The following is an 18,001-nucleotide window of genomic DNA, read 5'->3' as shown; positions in this document are numbered from 1 at the left end:
ACTTTCTTTACCTGCAAATAGCATGACATGGCACGGTGTGTCGTGTGGCGGTGCTGTGGTTGGGTTGGCTGACATGGCACTGTCCTCTTGTTGCATTTTGTAAGTGGGTATTAATTTTAGCTGCTTGAATGTGTAACTTCACAAAACTGCATTGGTGGTGTCAGTGTGGGTAGGGATGCACACATTGTGACACTTCCAGGTGAACAATCTCAGGCTGATATGGTTTTCACGGTTCTTTCTCCAGACATTCAGGATCAGTGTCAGGTTGAGTCATCATTGATTGTCAGATGGAATGTGCCAGGGCAGTGTGCACACCACAGGGGTGTGATTTCTATGTGAAGTAATTAGCCACTAGCTGTGTACGGGCTGCCTCCCCCCGTGCCCTTTCACCTCCCATGCGCAGCGGCTGTGCATGTGGTTGGGGATGGGGGGGCACCACCATGTCCACGGCCAGGCCCCGGCGTGTTGCAACGTTGTGCAGGACACATGCTGCCACTATGATCCTGCACACTACTGGGGGAGCGTACAACAGCTGCCCGCCAAAACGGTCAATGGAGCGAAAGTGTGACTTCAGCACTCCGAGTGTGCGCTCCACTATGCCCCGGGTTGTAATGTGGGCAGCGTTATATCTTACCTGGGGTGGCGTGGTGGGGTTCCAAATTGGCGTCATCATGTGGGGGCTGAGAGGGTAGGCACTGTCCCCTGTGGAGGTGGTGATTGGTATCATTGATGGGGTTGTGACCTTGCTCAGTATCTGACATGCATGCATGTGCAGTGGCATTCATACTCACCAAGCAGCCATGTATCGCCATGCCGGCCAGCTTCTAGGTCCCGGCTTAGGGTGGACATTCGGTAAATGAAGCTGTCGTGGGTTGACCCAGGATAGTTGGCATATACTGAGGTGATGATTCCCTTGGCATTACATACTACCTGCACGTTGATGGAATGCCAGTGCTTGCGGTTCCTATAGATGTGCTCAGATGCCCTGGGGGGACGTAGAGCCACATGGTAGCAGTCGATGGCACCTAGCACTTTGGGGAATCGTGCCACAGCGTAAAAATCCAGGGCGGCAGCATGCCTTTCTGCAGGGGTTCTGGGCAGGTATATGTGCCTGCGGACTGATGGGCGTGCAGTGATGATGTTCAAGACCTGGTGTAGGCAGCGTGACTGGGTGGCCTGTGATACACCACCCACAATGGCACTTGTCCGCTGAAATGATCCAGTGGCTAAGAAGTGCAGTACATTGAGGACCTTCTCCAGGGGGCTGAGTGCTTGGGAGCACAGGGTGGGTGATGTGAGGTCGTCCTCCCACTCACTCACCAGGTCCAGTATTATGTGTGGTGGAAACCTGTACCTCCCATGCACCTGGTCATCAGGCATCACGAAAAGGCTGCTTCTGGGTGTGAATATTCTGGCCCTGACTATCCTCCTCCTCCTCCTTTGGTAGGCCACGGCCACTGCTGCTAGGAACGGTATGTTCATCCTGGGTCTGAGCTAGTTATTTTGTTAGCGCGCAAATTAATGCGTTGCGCGTGTTGTAGGCGAGCGTGTGACCCGCGCACCCCTGAAATCCATTGCACAGTCCAATAGCGTGTGGAAATTGCCCGCACACCGGGATACAGGTGCGCTGACGTACTTGCGTGTGTAAGTGTCCGCGCACACCTGATATACACGTACATAGGCCAATCGCGTGTACGCGCACTTTTGTCCAATTACACGCGATGAGACTCTGACGTGCTGTCCAATTACACGCGATGAGACTCTGACGTGCTGTCCAATTACACGCGATGAGACTCTGACGTGCTGTCCAATTACACGCGATGAGACTCTGACGTGCAGTCTTTCCACGTGTGCTCTGTCATCACGTGCTGTGTGGGAGACACCCGTGCGGGTCACGTCACAGACGCGCTTACGCGCTGAGGGCCTTTGGTCCAATAGATTCGCGCATGCGTGCTGACCCGCTTACGCGCTAAGGGCCTTTCCTCGGTTTTCACGCTGACGTGCAGGATTTTCACGTGCCAAATCACTCCGTACCAAGCTGGCCACACGTAAGCACACGGAAGACCACGCTCCTGCCCAGAAGGCCGAACTACTGCCCCCCAGAGCCCCGAGCACGCTCCCACCTGCCATCTGCTGCTGCCTGACTACCTGCTGCCCACGTGCACTGCCATTTGCTGCCTGCACATCAGCCAGGGGTGCTGTTGCTGTGACCACCCCTGCTGGAACCGAAGACTCCCGACTGGAATTCCATTGCTCCACAGCCCAGCCCCAGGACCCAGTTGCCCACCCACTCCTGCCTCTGGGGTTGTCATGTCGGGGCATACACCATCTGTGACCACTGACAACCCCCGGCCAGAGAGGCAGAGGGGCACCAGCTTCAGTGCCACCGAAGTTGGTGTCCTGGTGGAGCAAGTCCTGGGGCAGTATGATGCCCTCTTTGGAAGTTCCCGCGCCGACAAGGAAGGACGGACTTGGATCTGGACTGACATCGTGACTGCCATCAACGCGGAGGGGGTGGCAGTCCGGGACTTACAACATGTCAGGAAGCGCTGGGAGGACTTCAGGTCCAGGACCCTGAACAAGGGCCGGCGCCTCTTGAAGGCATCGGATGCCAAGGGGCGCCGGGGCCACTTGTCGGAAGAACAGATGGGGGTCCTGGAACGCATATCCCCAGCGCTCCACGTCCAGGTCCTAGAGAAGCAGACCCGTCTGGAGTCGAGCGGTGAGTGCACATGCATCCTGATTGTGAGCAGTGCGTGTGGTGATCATTCGCCATTGTGCCGGTTGCACATCTGTTTGTATGGGGTCGAGTATGGGTGGGGGTGTACAGGGCCGTGGGGCTGACACATGCGAGGGCTGTAATGTGTGAGACATGGATGGTGCTTGTGTGTGTGGGCTTGCATGGCAAATGCAGTTGTGCGTGCACACATGTTTGGATGAATGTGTATGTAAGTAGACATGTCCGTGATGTCAGGCATGTATGTTGTTTTCGGCTGCATGTATGAGCACTGTGTACATGTGCATGTGTGTGTATTTGTCAAGGGTGCAACAGTGATGCAACATGGATGCATGTGACAGCGATATGTGGAAGCCTGATTGGCAGATGTGACATGGATGCCCGTCTGAACAGTGCGACACTTGGCAGAGGTGTAGACATGCATGCAAGTGTGGTGGTGTGTGTACATGTGTGGTGCACTTCCTGTGTTGCATGTGATGTCTGGCTCCCCTTTGGCTGCTGATGCTGTTGTATGTGTAGGGATGGTGGTGGCAGTTGCGATATGGCTGTGGTATGGCTCATGTGTGCCAGTTGCAATGACATGTGTGTTGGGGATTGTGATGACATGTCTGAGGTTTGCCAATGCCACTCATGTGCAACTGTCATGCGTGTATGTGTCCATTGTACAGTGCCCTGATGCCTGTGTTTTGTTTCTCCCTGTCTGCAGCGTCAACTGATGAAGAGGGCGGAGAAGGTGCTGTGGAGCACAGCGGCGGAGATCCGACCGCCAGCCGGAGACGCAAGGCCCGGCTCCCCTCCCGTGTTGTCATCTCGTCGTGGAGTGAGGAGTCCGGTGCCGCGTCCCAGGCCGCAGCTGCCGGGGGGAGGTCCAAGAGGCGGAGGTTGCAGTTGGACTCCTCGGCAGCAGAAGGGGCAGCTGGGACCCCACAGGGCCCAACGGGGGAAGATGGCACGGAGTCATCCAGGTTGGTGGGGGGTTTGGTGGAGGAGGGAGCCGCGGAAGCACCAGAGACCGGGTCTGGAGGTGGGGATCCCACTGGTGCTAGTGGTGCAGTGCAGGACCAGGGACAGGAGGCAGCACAGGCGGCCGCGGAGGTGCCTGTGTGCAATCCTGTCCCCGATCCTGTCCCTGCATCATCTTGCACCAGCAGGGATGCCTACGTCCAGACCCGTTTTCAGGCAGGGGATGAGCTGACGTCAACTGGCCTTCCTCTGCCCGCGTCAACGGGCCATGCGAGGTGACCTGCAGTCTTTTCATGGAGAGACTGCACGTCATCTCGAATGGCTCGTTGACCACGTCAGCCTGCTGGGTCAGGTCACCCAGGCCAGATTCCTCCGTCTGATGGGGCTTGCTCCGACCCCCTCCTCACCTGGACCCCCTACGCGCCAGTCGTCCTCTGTGCCATCTTCCCACCCATCAGTCACCTGGGTGCCCTGTGGAGCTGCCTCTGACGCTGCGGCCAGGCTGGTGGAGGAGGCATCCCTGCCACAGTCGGGAGTCGGAGGTCCAGCAGGGGTGGCCACATCAACAAGTGCACCCCAGCCGGTGGAGGATGTGCAGGCAGCAGGAGGCAGTGCACGGGCAGAGGCAGAGCAGCAGCAGCAGCAACATGGTGGGAGACATGCAGGCTCGGGGCTTTCGACATCGGAGGGGCAGGCATCGGCCGGAGGGCAGGGGGACCCAGGACAGAGAGTGTCTTCCGTGTGGCAGCAGTTGGGCCACGCCATAGGTGCGGAGCGGCGGCGGGCGGAAGAGGCGCGGCTCAAAATGGTCAGGGCGGAGAACTCCATGCGGAGGGCCCTGAGGCGGGCCGAGTGCCTCGAGGCAATCCGCAGGGGGTTGGAGGAGGACACAGCGTCGTCCCTGCGGACCCTCGGGGCCATGGAACTGGACCGCCTCCGGGACATCGAACAGGAGTTCGATGTTGCCCTGGCCCGGGACACCACGGAGTGAGCCGCTGGACTAGCCCGCCGCCTTTGTATATAGTTCTTTAGTTTTAGGTTTCCTTTCTTTATTATTATGATTTGGAGTCGACGGACACTGCTCCACTTTTTGTATATAGTTGATTTTTAGGTAGGTTTTTTAGTAGGTTTTCTTTGTTCAGTTGGGCTCATGGACCCTTGGTAGTTTTTTATACGGACATGCATGTTTTTTTTTTCTCATTCACATTGTAGTTTGTTTTCTTTCTTTAGCATTCTTTATTTTTTTCAATACAATTTTGTTTGCATACTTCACTGTGTGGTATCATCTCATTGGTTTCATGCATGTCATGTTGTGTGTTTTCCCATTCAATTGCAACCATTGTTTGTGACGGACATGGGTTCATTAGCTTCATGAACATTTGGGGTGTAACATGTGATTTCCATTTCCATGTGGGTGAATGGGTTACTTGGTAGGGCTTTTTGGCTGTGGAGGCTGTCCATTACGCACATGATTGGGGATTGTGAGCACCTGGTGGAGGCTGCCCCTGCACTGCTGGGGGGTGGGGGTGCAGGGGGACATGAGTGGGGGCCTGGTGGAGGGTCACCCTGGATGCTGGGGGGTGGGGGTGCAGGGGGACATGAGTGGGGGCCTGGTGGAGGCTGCCCCTGCACTGCTGGGGGGTGGGGGTGCAGTGGGACATGAGTGGGGGCCTGGTGGAGGCTGCCCATGGTGGCAGGGGGGTGGGGGTGGTGGGAGACATGAGTTGGGGCCTGGTGGAGGATGCCCCTGCACTGCTGGGGGGTGGGGCTGCAGGGGGACATGAGTGGGGGCCTGGTGGAGGCTGCCCATGGTGGCAGGGGGGTGGGGGTGGTGGGAGACATGAGTGGGGGCCTGGTGGAGGCTGCCCCTGCACTGCTGGGGGGTGGGGGTGGTGGTAGACATGCATTGTTCAGTAGTGCAAGGTGACATGTGGGTTGGCTGGGGGGCATGCCCATGGTGAATGGGCTGCCTGCGGGACATGGGCAGGGGTGCAGGGTAGTCCCCCGTGGTGTGGGCTGGCTGCAGGGTCCGTGGAGGTTGTGGAGCGTACACTGGGAGGGCCCACACGGCCAATTCACGTGTGGTACTCCCCAGAACCCCTGAAATACACATACCCTGCTGAAATCGCGTGTGGAACTTCCCGCGCACCCCTGAAATACACATACCCTGCTGAAATCGCGTGTGGAACTTCCCGCGCACCTCTGAAATACACATACCTTGCTGAAATCGCGTGTGTAACTTCCCGCGCACCCCTGAAATACACGTACCCTGCTCGCACTGGGCCAATCGTGTGTGGAACTTCCCGCGCACCCCTGAAATACATGTACCCTGCTGTAATCGCGTGTGGAACTTCCCGCGCACCCCTGAAATACACATACCTTGCTGAAATCGCGTGTGGAACTTCCCGCGCACCCCTGAAATACACGTACCCTGCTGAAATTGCGTGTGGAACTTCCCGCGCACCCCTGAAATACACATACCTTGCTGAAATTGCGTGTGTAACTTCCCGCGCACCCCTGAAATACACGTACCCTGCTCGCACTGGGCCAATCGTGTGTGGAACTTCCCGTGCAACCCTGAAATACACGTACCCTGCTTAAATCGCGTGTGGGACTTCCCGCGCACCCCTGAAATACACATACCTTGCTGAAATCGCGTGTGGAACGTCCCCGCGCATCCCTGAAATCCACGTACCCGGCCAAATCGCGTGTGAGACTGTCCGTGTTTGTGGGTACCCCTTTGCACGTCATTTGTCCTGGAGGGCCACAGTATAGGACATTCATCATGGCAGTATATAGGTGCTATTTGTTGGCGCACCTTTTGGCGCACATTTCTTACTGCCGCAGAGACGCTACCGCCTGCTTTCTTGTGGCGGTCGTGTTTGTGCCTGTGCGCTGGTTTGAGCGTGCGCTTTTTTCCCCTATTCTATTCCATGAATACGTGTTGTAGGCGAGCGTGTGGGCGTTCCGCGCACTTGTGCCCTGTACTTCCCCCGTGACGCCCACGTTTTGGCAAGTTGTTCCCCATTCCGAGTGTTACGCCCGTGTTCCGCCTACTTTTGTTGCGTGCGCCGCGCTATGTGCGAATTTCGCTGTGGCCTGTGCGATTTTCGCTGTGACCTGGCGCACGCTGGTAGATGGCCTGTGCGCCAACGTGTGCCGCGCACTTTTTTATCGCACATCCGCTGGTTTTCTCGCGCACGGCCTTCCATGAATCGATGTGCGCTGCTTTTGGTGCGATTTTCGCACTTGCACTGCGATTTTCGCTATTCCACTGCGATTCGCATGTTTTTGCCCACTTGCGCCGCCCTAATTATTCCATGAATAGGCCTCTTAATCTCTAGGGGAAGTAAGCCAAAAATGGGACATACGCTTTCTCGTCAGTAAAGGCTTTAAACTGAGTGCAAGTCTGGGTGTTTGCTACAGATTTTAATTTAAAGCTCTAATCATAAAAGCCACAGCATGCTGCTGACCATCAACCTAGACGTTCATGCTAATTCAGCATAATTGCTAGTTTGGGCGGTAGTAATTTGTGTCCCCTGTGTAATCGCTGTATTGTTTCACCTGCTGTGTATGAATGGCAATGACATTGTAAATTAATTGAGTTTGTTCAAAGATATTTTTGATAGTCATTCAGTCTTCGTTTTGATTTTAGCTGAAAACATCACCAGGTGATGTGTGCTTTCCAGGCGGTAGAGGTGAGCCAACGGACTGCAATGAAATAGAGACTGCTCTTCGGGAAGCTGAAGAAGAAGTTGGCCTTCATCCAGGGCAAGTTGAATTTATCAGTAGACTTGTTCCAGCATTTTCAAAGGTATGGGATTATCTGTTTTAAGATTGGAGGGTTACATTTTCCCATTTACTAAAGAATCTACACAGTGTTGCATCATCTGCTTTGCGTTCACCACACCATTGAGGTTGGCCATATTTGTTATTGACTCTCACTCTATGTACTCCCGCACTCCAAACATACAGAGGAAGTGAGTACTGCAGAAATGATGTCAAGTTGAGATTGCAAGTGTACCAGGGTGATCCACACTCTTATCCTGGTTTATACCAGCCAAATAGAGGCTGGAATGAAATGGGGCAGAAGTACCTCTTGATAGCCAATTGATAAAAGAATATTCAATGATGATATGGGCTAATATTAGCATAAGGCATAGTGAAAATCTCCTGAGGCTACTGTGTAGTTGTACAAAGATATCTGGAGGGCTAGGGCAGCGTGCTTGACAGTGAGAAATGTTCCACACCATTAATGACTTGTATTCTCTTCTAACCATGGCAGTAATAGAAATGCAAACTCTCTCAATTTCAAACACGAAGTTGATGGATTTAATAATCAACTTGCTATGAGCAGAATTATAGGAACGTTTTTGGAGTTCAAGAGCAGAAAGGAGTTACCTGGTGACATGGCTAAAAGTACAGACTGTTCCTTTGAAAAGCATGAATGGGTAGTAACATTATTAATTTTGTTTTAAGCAAACACTTCCTTTGTACCATTCTTTGTATCTTCCTCTCAAGGTCGTTTTCTCTATTTATTTTAGTTAACACATTTTTATAGATTTTATTGGTAGAATATGGAAAGAAAGGTAAGTAACTACAAAACGTGATCTCTCAGTACTAGCAGATAGGCTCATAGCCATATTTTTCACATAATAGCATGCACAAACGTACTCGTTCTACCATTTACAACAGTTAAGAAACCCTAAAAGTTTACATTTATCATGTGAACTTTTCCGAAAATGAAGAGAAGGCATGGGGTTTGGAGATAAGTAAAGACTAGAGGGGAATAGAAGGGAACGTATCAGAGAGAGAAACGTAAAATAGGATACGATAGTATGACACCATAGGGTACTGTAAAAGAGATTACCACAACGAATTAGCTGCTTTGGGCGCTGTTTGCTCACATATGAGATCAGAAAAAGACTATCCAATTTAAACGTCAGTATTAATTATATCATAAGAATCAAATCAAAATTAAATCTCACGATGCAATATTAGAAATAACTGTTTTAGTCAACAATGTTGTACATAATAGAACGGCAAAGAGGTGAACAGATATAAAAGGCCAATGCATTTTGGATTGCAAATCCATTGTTGTGGCCAATCTGTTATAGAATAAAAAAGAATAAAGCACTACAATTGTGATGCTTCAAACACAACACATTTATCAGAAATATTTATTAAAGTTTAAACATGCCTGTCCTTCATACCAGCAAGTATCTATGTGTAAAAATTGAGGTAGATTACCAGTACATACGTATTTATAAGGGGCAAAAAGAAATGTGGTTGAAAATGTACCAGTGCAAACTAAAAAAATGTCATGTCATGGTGATATGGCTGGAAAAACACAACAAAAACAAAAAAGTGGAAAAATAAGTAATTCAAACATAGCTGTCAATATGACCTGCATTAAAATAAGAATCCAATTTAGCTGTCTATAAAAAGGGGTATTTAACTCCAAAAGCAATGTTTACTAGCACAAGTGTGCGCTCCTCTAGCGTGGATGGGGTATTAATCATACTTTCTCACGGACTGTCATTCAATATATTAAGTGCACATCATGAAAAATATAATGTGGCGCGTGGTGACATCATTAGGCAAAAATGCGCAAAGACGTGAGTAGTCGGAAACATGTCAAAAAAGAAGGGAAAAATGTTAAGATAAGGGAGAGTAAGAGGAAAAGGAGTGTAATTAGGGTTTAAAAAATGAAAATAGTATCAAAAGGTCAAAACTCCAAAACTATAAAGAATCAAAACATCCTAAGAATCCAAACAAAAATAAAAAATATATTTAAAAAGGTATAAAAATAATCATCATAATAAAAAATAAAAATGAGTAAAAAACTCAAATATTAGTAGAAAAAGGCATGAGAACACACAGGTACACAAAAGGAAGTAAGGTAAAGATATGTAAAACGAGGCATGAGTGACAATATGTTAATGTAAAGAAAAAGCAAAAAAGCATGAACAGTAGCAGTGGTGCTCGACTAATAAATAACAATATTACAGAAACCATAAAAAATAAAATTACTTGAATGAGATAACTGAGCGGAAAGAAGTCAGAGGTACGTAAAATTGTATTGTAACTCAAATTTGAATGTAGTGTAACTCAAATTGCAAAAATATGCCAGGTTGCATTCTTCGTTCATGCCCCCAGGGGCCATAGAGTCCAATCTCTGGATCAACATGCATGCATACTCTAACATTATCCCTTTACCTTGAACCTGCCTTGGTTCTACTTGAATCCATGTTTGTTTTAACGTCCCTCTCTTTCTCTTTGACCTACCCCTATACTTTTGTGCATTTTAGTCGTCCTTTGCAGACTGCAATCAGTATACACTTAGTGGGCGCACAGTAGGCCCACTTCCAGACAAAACTCTGCACTGCCATTGTGATTTGACACGTTATGAAAGTTTTGTAATATAAAATAATGTGTTTACAATAAGACCATCTAACGTTCTTGTTATACCCTGAATGTCAATATTTCTGACAATGCTCTAAGCAGTAAGACACTTGGTAGGCCAGAGTTGAATTTTATCTCTTGGTGAGACCACAGTATTTTTTCTTTTTCTTGCATTTTTAGTGAATAAAGGCCTAATCACATTGGACGTCTTTTTCTTGGTAAAATACCAAATCATCTCTTAGGTCTGCTTGTGAAATAGACACAGTTATTTGTAGCCGCTTACAGGATGCATTAACACATATCTTCTGTTTACACGATCTGAATTCCCAGGAACCACAAACATACTTTTGATCTGATTGTTTACCAAGTGAAAACAAAGACTGTACTGTTTCTTTTTCAAATCATAGGGTTACTCCTTCATAGAATATACAAGAGGTTGTCATGTGCTTCTTACTTGTTCATCCATACACGCTTTCTTGAATAGTAAACAATAATAGTTATCTTAGATCAATAACATGGGATATAGGTGGGTGGTGCCCATACATTTTTTTTTTTAAAAACGCACTAAGATGCAGTAAAATGGTAAATGCAAAAGGTTGTTATAGAGCCATACTCGTGTGTATAGGAAATGTCATCCCTTCAAAAAAGAACCAATATTGCGCTAATGAGGCTGAATCAGGCAGCGACGCAATCGAGGACCGCTGCGTTTCAGCTGCTTCCTTTTTCCCTGCGGCTCTCAGTCACTAGGCTCCGCCCCCAGCCTCTATCCCCCCTTCCCCACAGTCCTGTAGCTCTTTGCCAGAATGTTGCCTCAGGATGGCGTTTCGGCGGCTGACTGCCCCTGAACTGGGCTGGCATAAGCACTTCTGAGCACCTTTCGGCTTAGTGCTCAGTGCTTTACCCAGTTAGGGGTGCAACAGGCGGGCAAGTGGCTAAACGCCGGGTGTCTCCATTCTGTGACTGCACTTACTTATACTTACCCTCTGAATCTTTCTCAGAGCATTATGCCTGATACTTGACAGGCAGGAATAAGGACACAGTCCTGCCCATGGAAGCAGCAACTGAATCTGCTTCCATCTCAGGGTTGGGTCCATCCAGTTCCCACTCCGTTGCAGTGAGTAGGCAGGAACCCCTCGTACACTCACCTTCCTGGGACCCTCATAGGAGTGGCAACAGGCTATGCCAAAATGAGCATGAAGCTCCAGCAAGAACAACTTACTTTCTTCAATCTTTTGCTTATTAGCAACTATCTCAGGAGTGAATTCAAGAAGGATGATGAAGTGGTTTGTCTCCCTGCACCCATGCTTAAGGACATACTTAAAGGTAGTTAACCCCAATGATGACCAAAGAGTGAGAAATGGGATTTGTTCCATGAATAATGATAGCGATAAATTAGACAATCTTATCCAGGTGGGTGTCAAGCCCGGATTAACTCAGCCTTCGCCAGTAGGCGAGCAGACTGGGGTAAACTCAGCAGTAAGTACTGTTATTGGGTTGGCTGAATCCAAGATATCAGCAATGTGGCGACTTTCTAAGGAACAGATGCTGCTGGATATTGCGGCCTGCTCTAACTTTGAAGACTTTCAGAGATGGGTGGTGTTGGTAAATCCAATCACTCTTATCCTACCTTTGTCTCACCTGCAGCAGCCTAATCAAACAGAGCATAAAGGATTTTGCAAGTGAAGCCTGCCCTACCCGCTTATGGTCTGGTGGGTGATCCATCACGGGAGTCTTACCAACTGCCTGATGCTAAATCTGCTCAAATTCCTGTTGTACAAAACACAGTGGCGAACGCCAATCTTAAGCATGAAACCTCTCGGAGCCTGCATATGAGGAAGTCACAAATGGCCAAAATCGATAACTTGCGTATTAAAACCTTTGTTGTGGATCAAAGGAACTTTCTGATTACCAACATCGAGAAGGTTGATGGAAAAGACTCTAGGGAAGCATTGCCAAACAAAGTGCTCGCATGGTTACGACAAAGAATTGGGCCTGGAGTTGTCAGTTTGTCACGCAGGATCGACTTGAGTGACTGGTGTTCGCAACAATCAAGTGACTGTGTCCTAGTGGGTTTTGGGCTCAGCACATTAACCCCATATCTCAGATTGTGTAAATATCTCCCTAGGGGATCCTCTAACTGTAAATTGACACTCTGATGCTGCCCGTTTGAACAGTCATTTCTTTTTTTCCATGCCCAATTCAGCTTCCTATGTCACCGTCATGTTTTTTGCAGTGCAGTCTCTTACTGCTTCTTTAATGCTTGTGCTGCTTCTTATATTTTGTATTCCCGTTTATGTTTCATGTTTTTATATTTTTTTGTTTTGTTGGCTCTGTATGCGCCATCATGCCTCAGGGTCCATTGTGTGCGGTACAAATGAAATAAAGTAAAGTAACGTAAACCCCCTTTTTTCTTTGGTTAATGCTATGAATAATTCTGAGTCTTGTGCAAAGTCTCCGGCTCAATGTAAGGAGCTCTCTGAAAATCATATTGGCTTTTTTTTAAAGAAATAAAATTGTTCCCATCCACAAGAACCTGAGTATAACATCTAATCACCCAAGTTGTATCCTTTCTCCCATGGCGAAGTGTGACACAAGTATACTTTGACTCACTGCTAGGATGGCTGCTACTGCAAAACCACACATCTTTTTCTGAGTTAATTTGTTCCTTAATCAATCTCAGTTTTTTCTTCACCCATTTCGAAAACTGCCATTATTATACCCTCACAAAAAAAAATAATTTGACCCTTTCTGTATTGAAGAATTAGTACGCAGTGAGGGGTTCCAGCCTCCGAGCCAATGAGGAGGCTCGCAGCAGGGGCTTTACCACACGGTAAAGCCCCTGCTCCGAGCCTCCTTAGAGCGGATGGCCGCCATCTTCCCTTGCTGGGATTTCCAAGTAAGTGTGCTGCCCCGCTTTCCCATGCCCTCAAGTCCTATCCCACCCCTCCTTTTCAACCCAATAAGGTATACCCAGCCCCCGCCCCACTTACTTTCTTGATCCGTATCAGTTGGCTGCGCTGGGAACAGTAGTGTTCCGGGTGTACCACTTACGTCAGCAAGGCTGCCATGGAAAGGGAGAAGGGACTACAATAGTCCCTTCCTACCAATCCATGGCGGCTATCTTTTTTAAGTGCTTTTTTTAAAGTTGCGGTTTGGCAACTTACAAACTATTAGTACCCCGGTACATTGTGCCGGGTACTAATAGCAATTTTACATGGGTGGTGGGGCATTACCCGGCCTGGTTATGCCCCGGGGGCTTCGTTAAGGCACTCACTTCACTTGGGACACGCAACTATGGCCCCAGGGCATTACCTGGCCCGGTAATGCCCCCGTGCCTGTGTAATATTGCTTAATTATAGACCTATCAGCAATCTTTTCGTTCTCTCCAAGCTTATGGAAACACTAGTTGTCAGTCAGCTACAGACCTTTCCGAATCAACATCAATGTCTTTCTTCCATTTGATCTGGTTTTTGCCCCAACCATGACACCTAAATTGCCTTAGTGGGTTACTTGGCGGCAGCTGTGGATGCTAACAACCAAGTTCTTCTGGTGATACTGGACCTCTCTACAGCGTTAAAAACACAGGACGTCATTATAAATTGGGCGGTATCCCAGCAGTAAATGTGCCGGAATACCACCCAAACTAATTTCCACCAGATTACAAGGGGTTGTGGCGGTGGAATTCCCCATATAATTTGAATCCATTGGACTCAATGGGGCTTTTTTGGCGGAATTACAGCGCCAGAATTTCCGTACGCAGTAATTCTGCCGATTATGATGATTTTTCTGCGGTGAGTCTAAGGATTTACCTCCAGGTTTCTGGCGCCGGACCCGTAATACCATTCTGCTTCCATGATTGCCGGAATCACCGGGGCATTACGACCGCGGTGACCCGGTAATTCTGGAGGGCAGAATTCTGTAAATCCCCATTCCCATGGAGTCCGGTAGGATTCCATGGGGATGGGGACAATGGAAACACTGGTTCCGTCTATGACAGAGCCGGTGTTTCCATGTTCGCCTGCAGACGGGTGGTGTTACTCCCGCCAGGTCAGACCTGGTGGGAGTTATACCTCCCGCCTGCAGGACTTGGAATCAGCCGGTTCGAAAACAACTGTGGCGGCGGATTTACCGCCACCGTTGATTCCGGACCGGCTGACTTGTAATGAGGCCCAACGTGTCTGCATTGCATTCTATGCTTTATCTTCTGCTAAGGTTACATGTGGTGTGTCACAAGATTCCCCACTTGCGCTTTTACTATTTTTTTTCTTTTCTTATTTATACAAACCTTTTATATATTAAAACATTAATCCATCCATATATACAAAAATAAAATGAAATCACAGTATACGTTTCCATAAACAAATGGTAATCATTTATACATCTTTTCTATCCCCTCTGCAACATACTTACTTCCAATTAGACAAGAGATTAATTCTAGATATTTGACAAAGCAGATCCCGTCCAAGAGTATTTATATGTTATTCCTTTGCATTATTTCTAATTGCATAAAATTGGTTAATTTCTGCTGATACAATGACCTTAAAACCCCAAAATGAACATTTTGGTAAGCGCTACTTGGCTCAAACTAAGAAACTGATAAACATCATCCCCCTACTTCATTCTCATGATAGAGCCCTTATTGTGGTGCCGGCTATAAATCCAAGGCCAAACTACACCAATGTCCTTTATGCCCGTATACCATCCAACCTCATATCAAGTTTCATGGAGTGCAGAACACTGCACTCCATCTGGCTTGTGACCTTTCCAAACAAGACTGCCACTCGGGCTCAGAAACCTTTCCATTGGCTGAATGCTTGAGCATTAATTAGGTTTAAACTAACTTGTCTGGCCTTTTAGCACCAGAACAATTTGGCTCCCAAATTTCAATATCTCATGGCAAAATGTTCAAGATCTCTAAGGAGTGATAGTCTGCTCCTTCTCTGCATCCCCTAGTGGTGTAGGGTGGCTTCACAACCTTCAAAGGTGCATGTGTCTACGGCACCAGGCAAACTGCTTTGATGCACCCTTGCACTATCCAACTTCTGGGGTTAGACTGAAGGATTACTTCAAGAGATGGAAGACTATCACCAAAGATCAATAGGTCTTGAAGAAACGATCCGTTGAAACCCATCTGTCGCAGTGTTGCTTACGGTGGCCATTTTTTTGAAAAAGGTGCTTGAGGTGATGTCCGATTCGGCACCTATGCTCATTTTACAGGCCGTCATGCTTACTGTCATCCAGAGGAGATGTTGACTATACCCTCCAGCATAAGTGGAGACACAAGGAGCTGTGCCGAAGCTCCTGGGTGTCGGGCCACTAGTGGAAGCAGCGTTCATCAGTTCAAACCGACAGAGTAAGCCATCATGTTACAGCGAAGCCGCATAGACCGCTGGAGAGACCTCCGCTGACTCAGGATGCAAGGTGAACAAAGCAGCTGTTCCACAATGGCACGGGCAGAATCGGAGATGCTGGACGAGACCGACGAGTCTCCCAAAGCAGTTGGGGACCCCAAGGCTATCTGACAAGTGCGCCAGCCCGTATTTGATCAATAGTAGACTGTTAATGATGAAAAGAGGATAAGAAGAATATTTAAATGCATCCAAGACACAGTAGTAACGCAATACCCAATAAGAAGAATGTGTGTATGCAGACAAGACACAGTGCCAAGAGAAACCCCATTTAATACAGGCGCATGAGATGCCAGTGTGTGTGTGAAGTTTGGGCAAGTGCTACCGTAGGCAAATATACCAAGTACTTCACAGCATAAATCATTTTTGTATAACCAAGTAACTGTGAATCAATTAAGAGAAGCCCTGGCAGGCAAGAACACCAGGCAGTTGAAGTTGAGTAAAGATTCCTGGCAGGAGAGTATACCAGGAAATCTGAAAGGAACTATAAAATATGTCCTGGCAGGCGAGTATACCGGATAATTAAGATTGATTAAAGGAACCAAAAGAAATCCTGGCAAGCGAGTATACCAGGTGGATGAGATTGTGTGAAGATTCCTGGCAGGGGAGTACACCAGGCAATCTGCAGAGACTGTTGTAAAACCTGTGATTTAAAACAAGAACTTTGTGAGTCCAGTGAAGGAAAAAAGGAATTATTGTTTAGAGTGAAACTTTTGTCACGCTTTTCTAGAAACCAGGGGAAGGGAACCATCCTCTGGACCCAAGGGTCTCTACGTAGGAGAACATTTTTGTTGGAGTCATTATTATATTTTGGTTTTAAACACTTTTTAATGACATCAAGAAAAAGACATTTCCTTGCACCCTTTGTTGTTATGTTTTAGTGCGAGGGGCAGTATAGGATGTTTTGGACACAAGGACGGCTTTTCAGTTACTGGCTTCCTGACATAGACTGATCCTTATTTTTGATTTTTAGGAAGGGAAACCTCTTTTAGAATAGGGCCATCTATGCAGTTTCCCAACCCTTTTTTGTTTCAATAAATGTCTTTACTTGATAATATGAATGCCTTGTGTCTGACTCTCATTGCTGACCCCTCACACCTAACAAGTAATTGGTGGGCCAGACCATCCAAAGCTCTCTGCCCTACAACACCAAACCAGTTGCTCCATTTTCACCGCACCTGTGACTAGAGGAAAGTCTCTGGTGCTGGCTTTTGAGCCCCTCCACTACTTCGAACTTGCTTGCACGTTAAACCAGCTCGACACTGCATTGTGTCCTAGCTAAAGTTCAGCACCTGCTATGCCCGAAGTGACTGCTCGACGCTGGGACCCAAACCGAACCAGTGGAAAGTCACACACCGACCCTAACTGGGGATCAAATCCACGACTCGACCCAGGTAGCCCTTGAACTGCCACCTCATTGACTGCATCTCGACGCGCACAAGATCACCACTTCGACGACAGTCCCCCACTGACTTGCGCCGTAGGAGCCTCACTCATCAACCCCTCTCATTGGCTAAAGCCCGACTTGGCATGGCCAATTGCATAGCATTCCTGGCACGCCCCAACCTGCATCCTTAGGAACCACCCTTCTACCTTACAGAGTGACCGAATTTGCTCCTCCTCGGCACCCGGTTGCTGCTTGGGCCCACATGACCCAACTTACCTGAGCAGAGCCTGATCGGCTTGCATCTACGTTCGACACTGAGGCTGACTTTGTCAACCCACCAAGGTACTGTTGACTCTGAACTGCCCTCTCGGTCCACTTGGTCCCTAGAGGTTAGGTTACGATCACTTTCATCCAAGATATCCTTTTTTGTGGCTAGTGATTTACCTACCAACTCTGGAACTACGCTGGAACTACGCTCTTCTCTGTTCTGTTGGTTTTGTACAGTATTCTCTATCCGTTCTACATGCAGATGGTGTGTTTGATTAAAGTATATATTTTTATAGCACCTTGATTGGACATTCCCTTTAGTCTGGACTATGATACTGTATTGTTTGGGTCAATACTGGTTCACCTTTGCATCCCTCTTAAGAGCATATCCTTCCCTCTGCCCACGTTACCACAAAAGTCAAAGGAGGTACATCACTTAACTGTCCCTGTTTTATTGTGTTGTATCTTGGTTTATAGAAGTGTGATGGCCGAGTGGGCATTTTTATCCCTACGCATCCTTGTACTTCCAATTTGTCACAATACCAGTGTAGGAGAAACCAGAGGTCTAGGAAGTCTGATGTACCTTACATATTTTACTGTAGCAATGTCTATGATTTTCTAGTTTGATTACTCTTGAACCCATAGGTGGTAATCGCTCTATTTTGACAAAATGAATTAAGGTTTTGAACTTCGCTTTTACTGGTGTGTGTATATATACTGTTGATTCTCTTTCAAACATGGTGTGATAAATGGGATCAACAGGACCTGATAAAATGGTTCCACACAAACCAATATCTTCTGTAATCAAAGGGGTCCAATTGATTAATAAAGCCA

The 18,001-nt window shown here is 47.9% G+C and overlaps 1 protein-coding gene across 1 annotated transcript in view; it reads left to right on the top strand.

The window, feature by feature from the left end:
- NUDT7 (nudix hydrolase 7) overlaps positions 1-18,001 on the top strand; it is a 242,761-nt gene that overhangs the window by 170,895 nt on the left and 53,865 nt on the right. Inside the window, exon 3 of the mRNA XM_069652888.1 lies at positions 7,356-7,514. Coding sequence (XP_069508989.1) covers positions 7,356-7,514 — 159 coding nt within the window. The remainder of the gene's footprint in view (positions 1-7,355; positions 7,515-18,001) is intronic.

This window comes from Ambystoma mexicanum, chromosome 1p (genome assembly GCF_040938575.1).
Source record: "Ambystoma mexicanum isolate Mex_15411 chromosome 1p, UKY_AmexF1_1, whole genome shotgun sequence".
Classification (NCBI taxonomy): Eukaryota; Metazoa; Chordata; class Amphibia; order Caudata; family Ambystomatidae; genus Ambystoma; species Ambystoma mexicanum.
The sequence above is the reverse complement of the archived record's forward strand: the minus strand, read 5'-3'. Positions and strand labels throughout refer to the sequence as shown.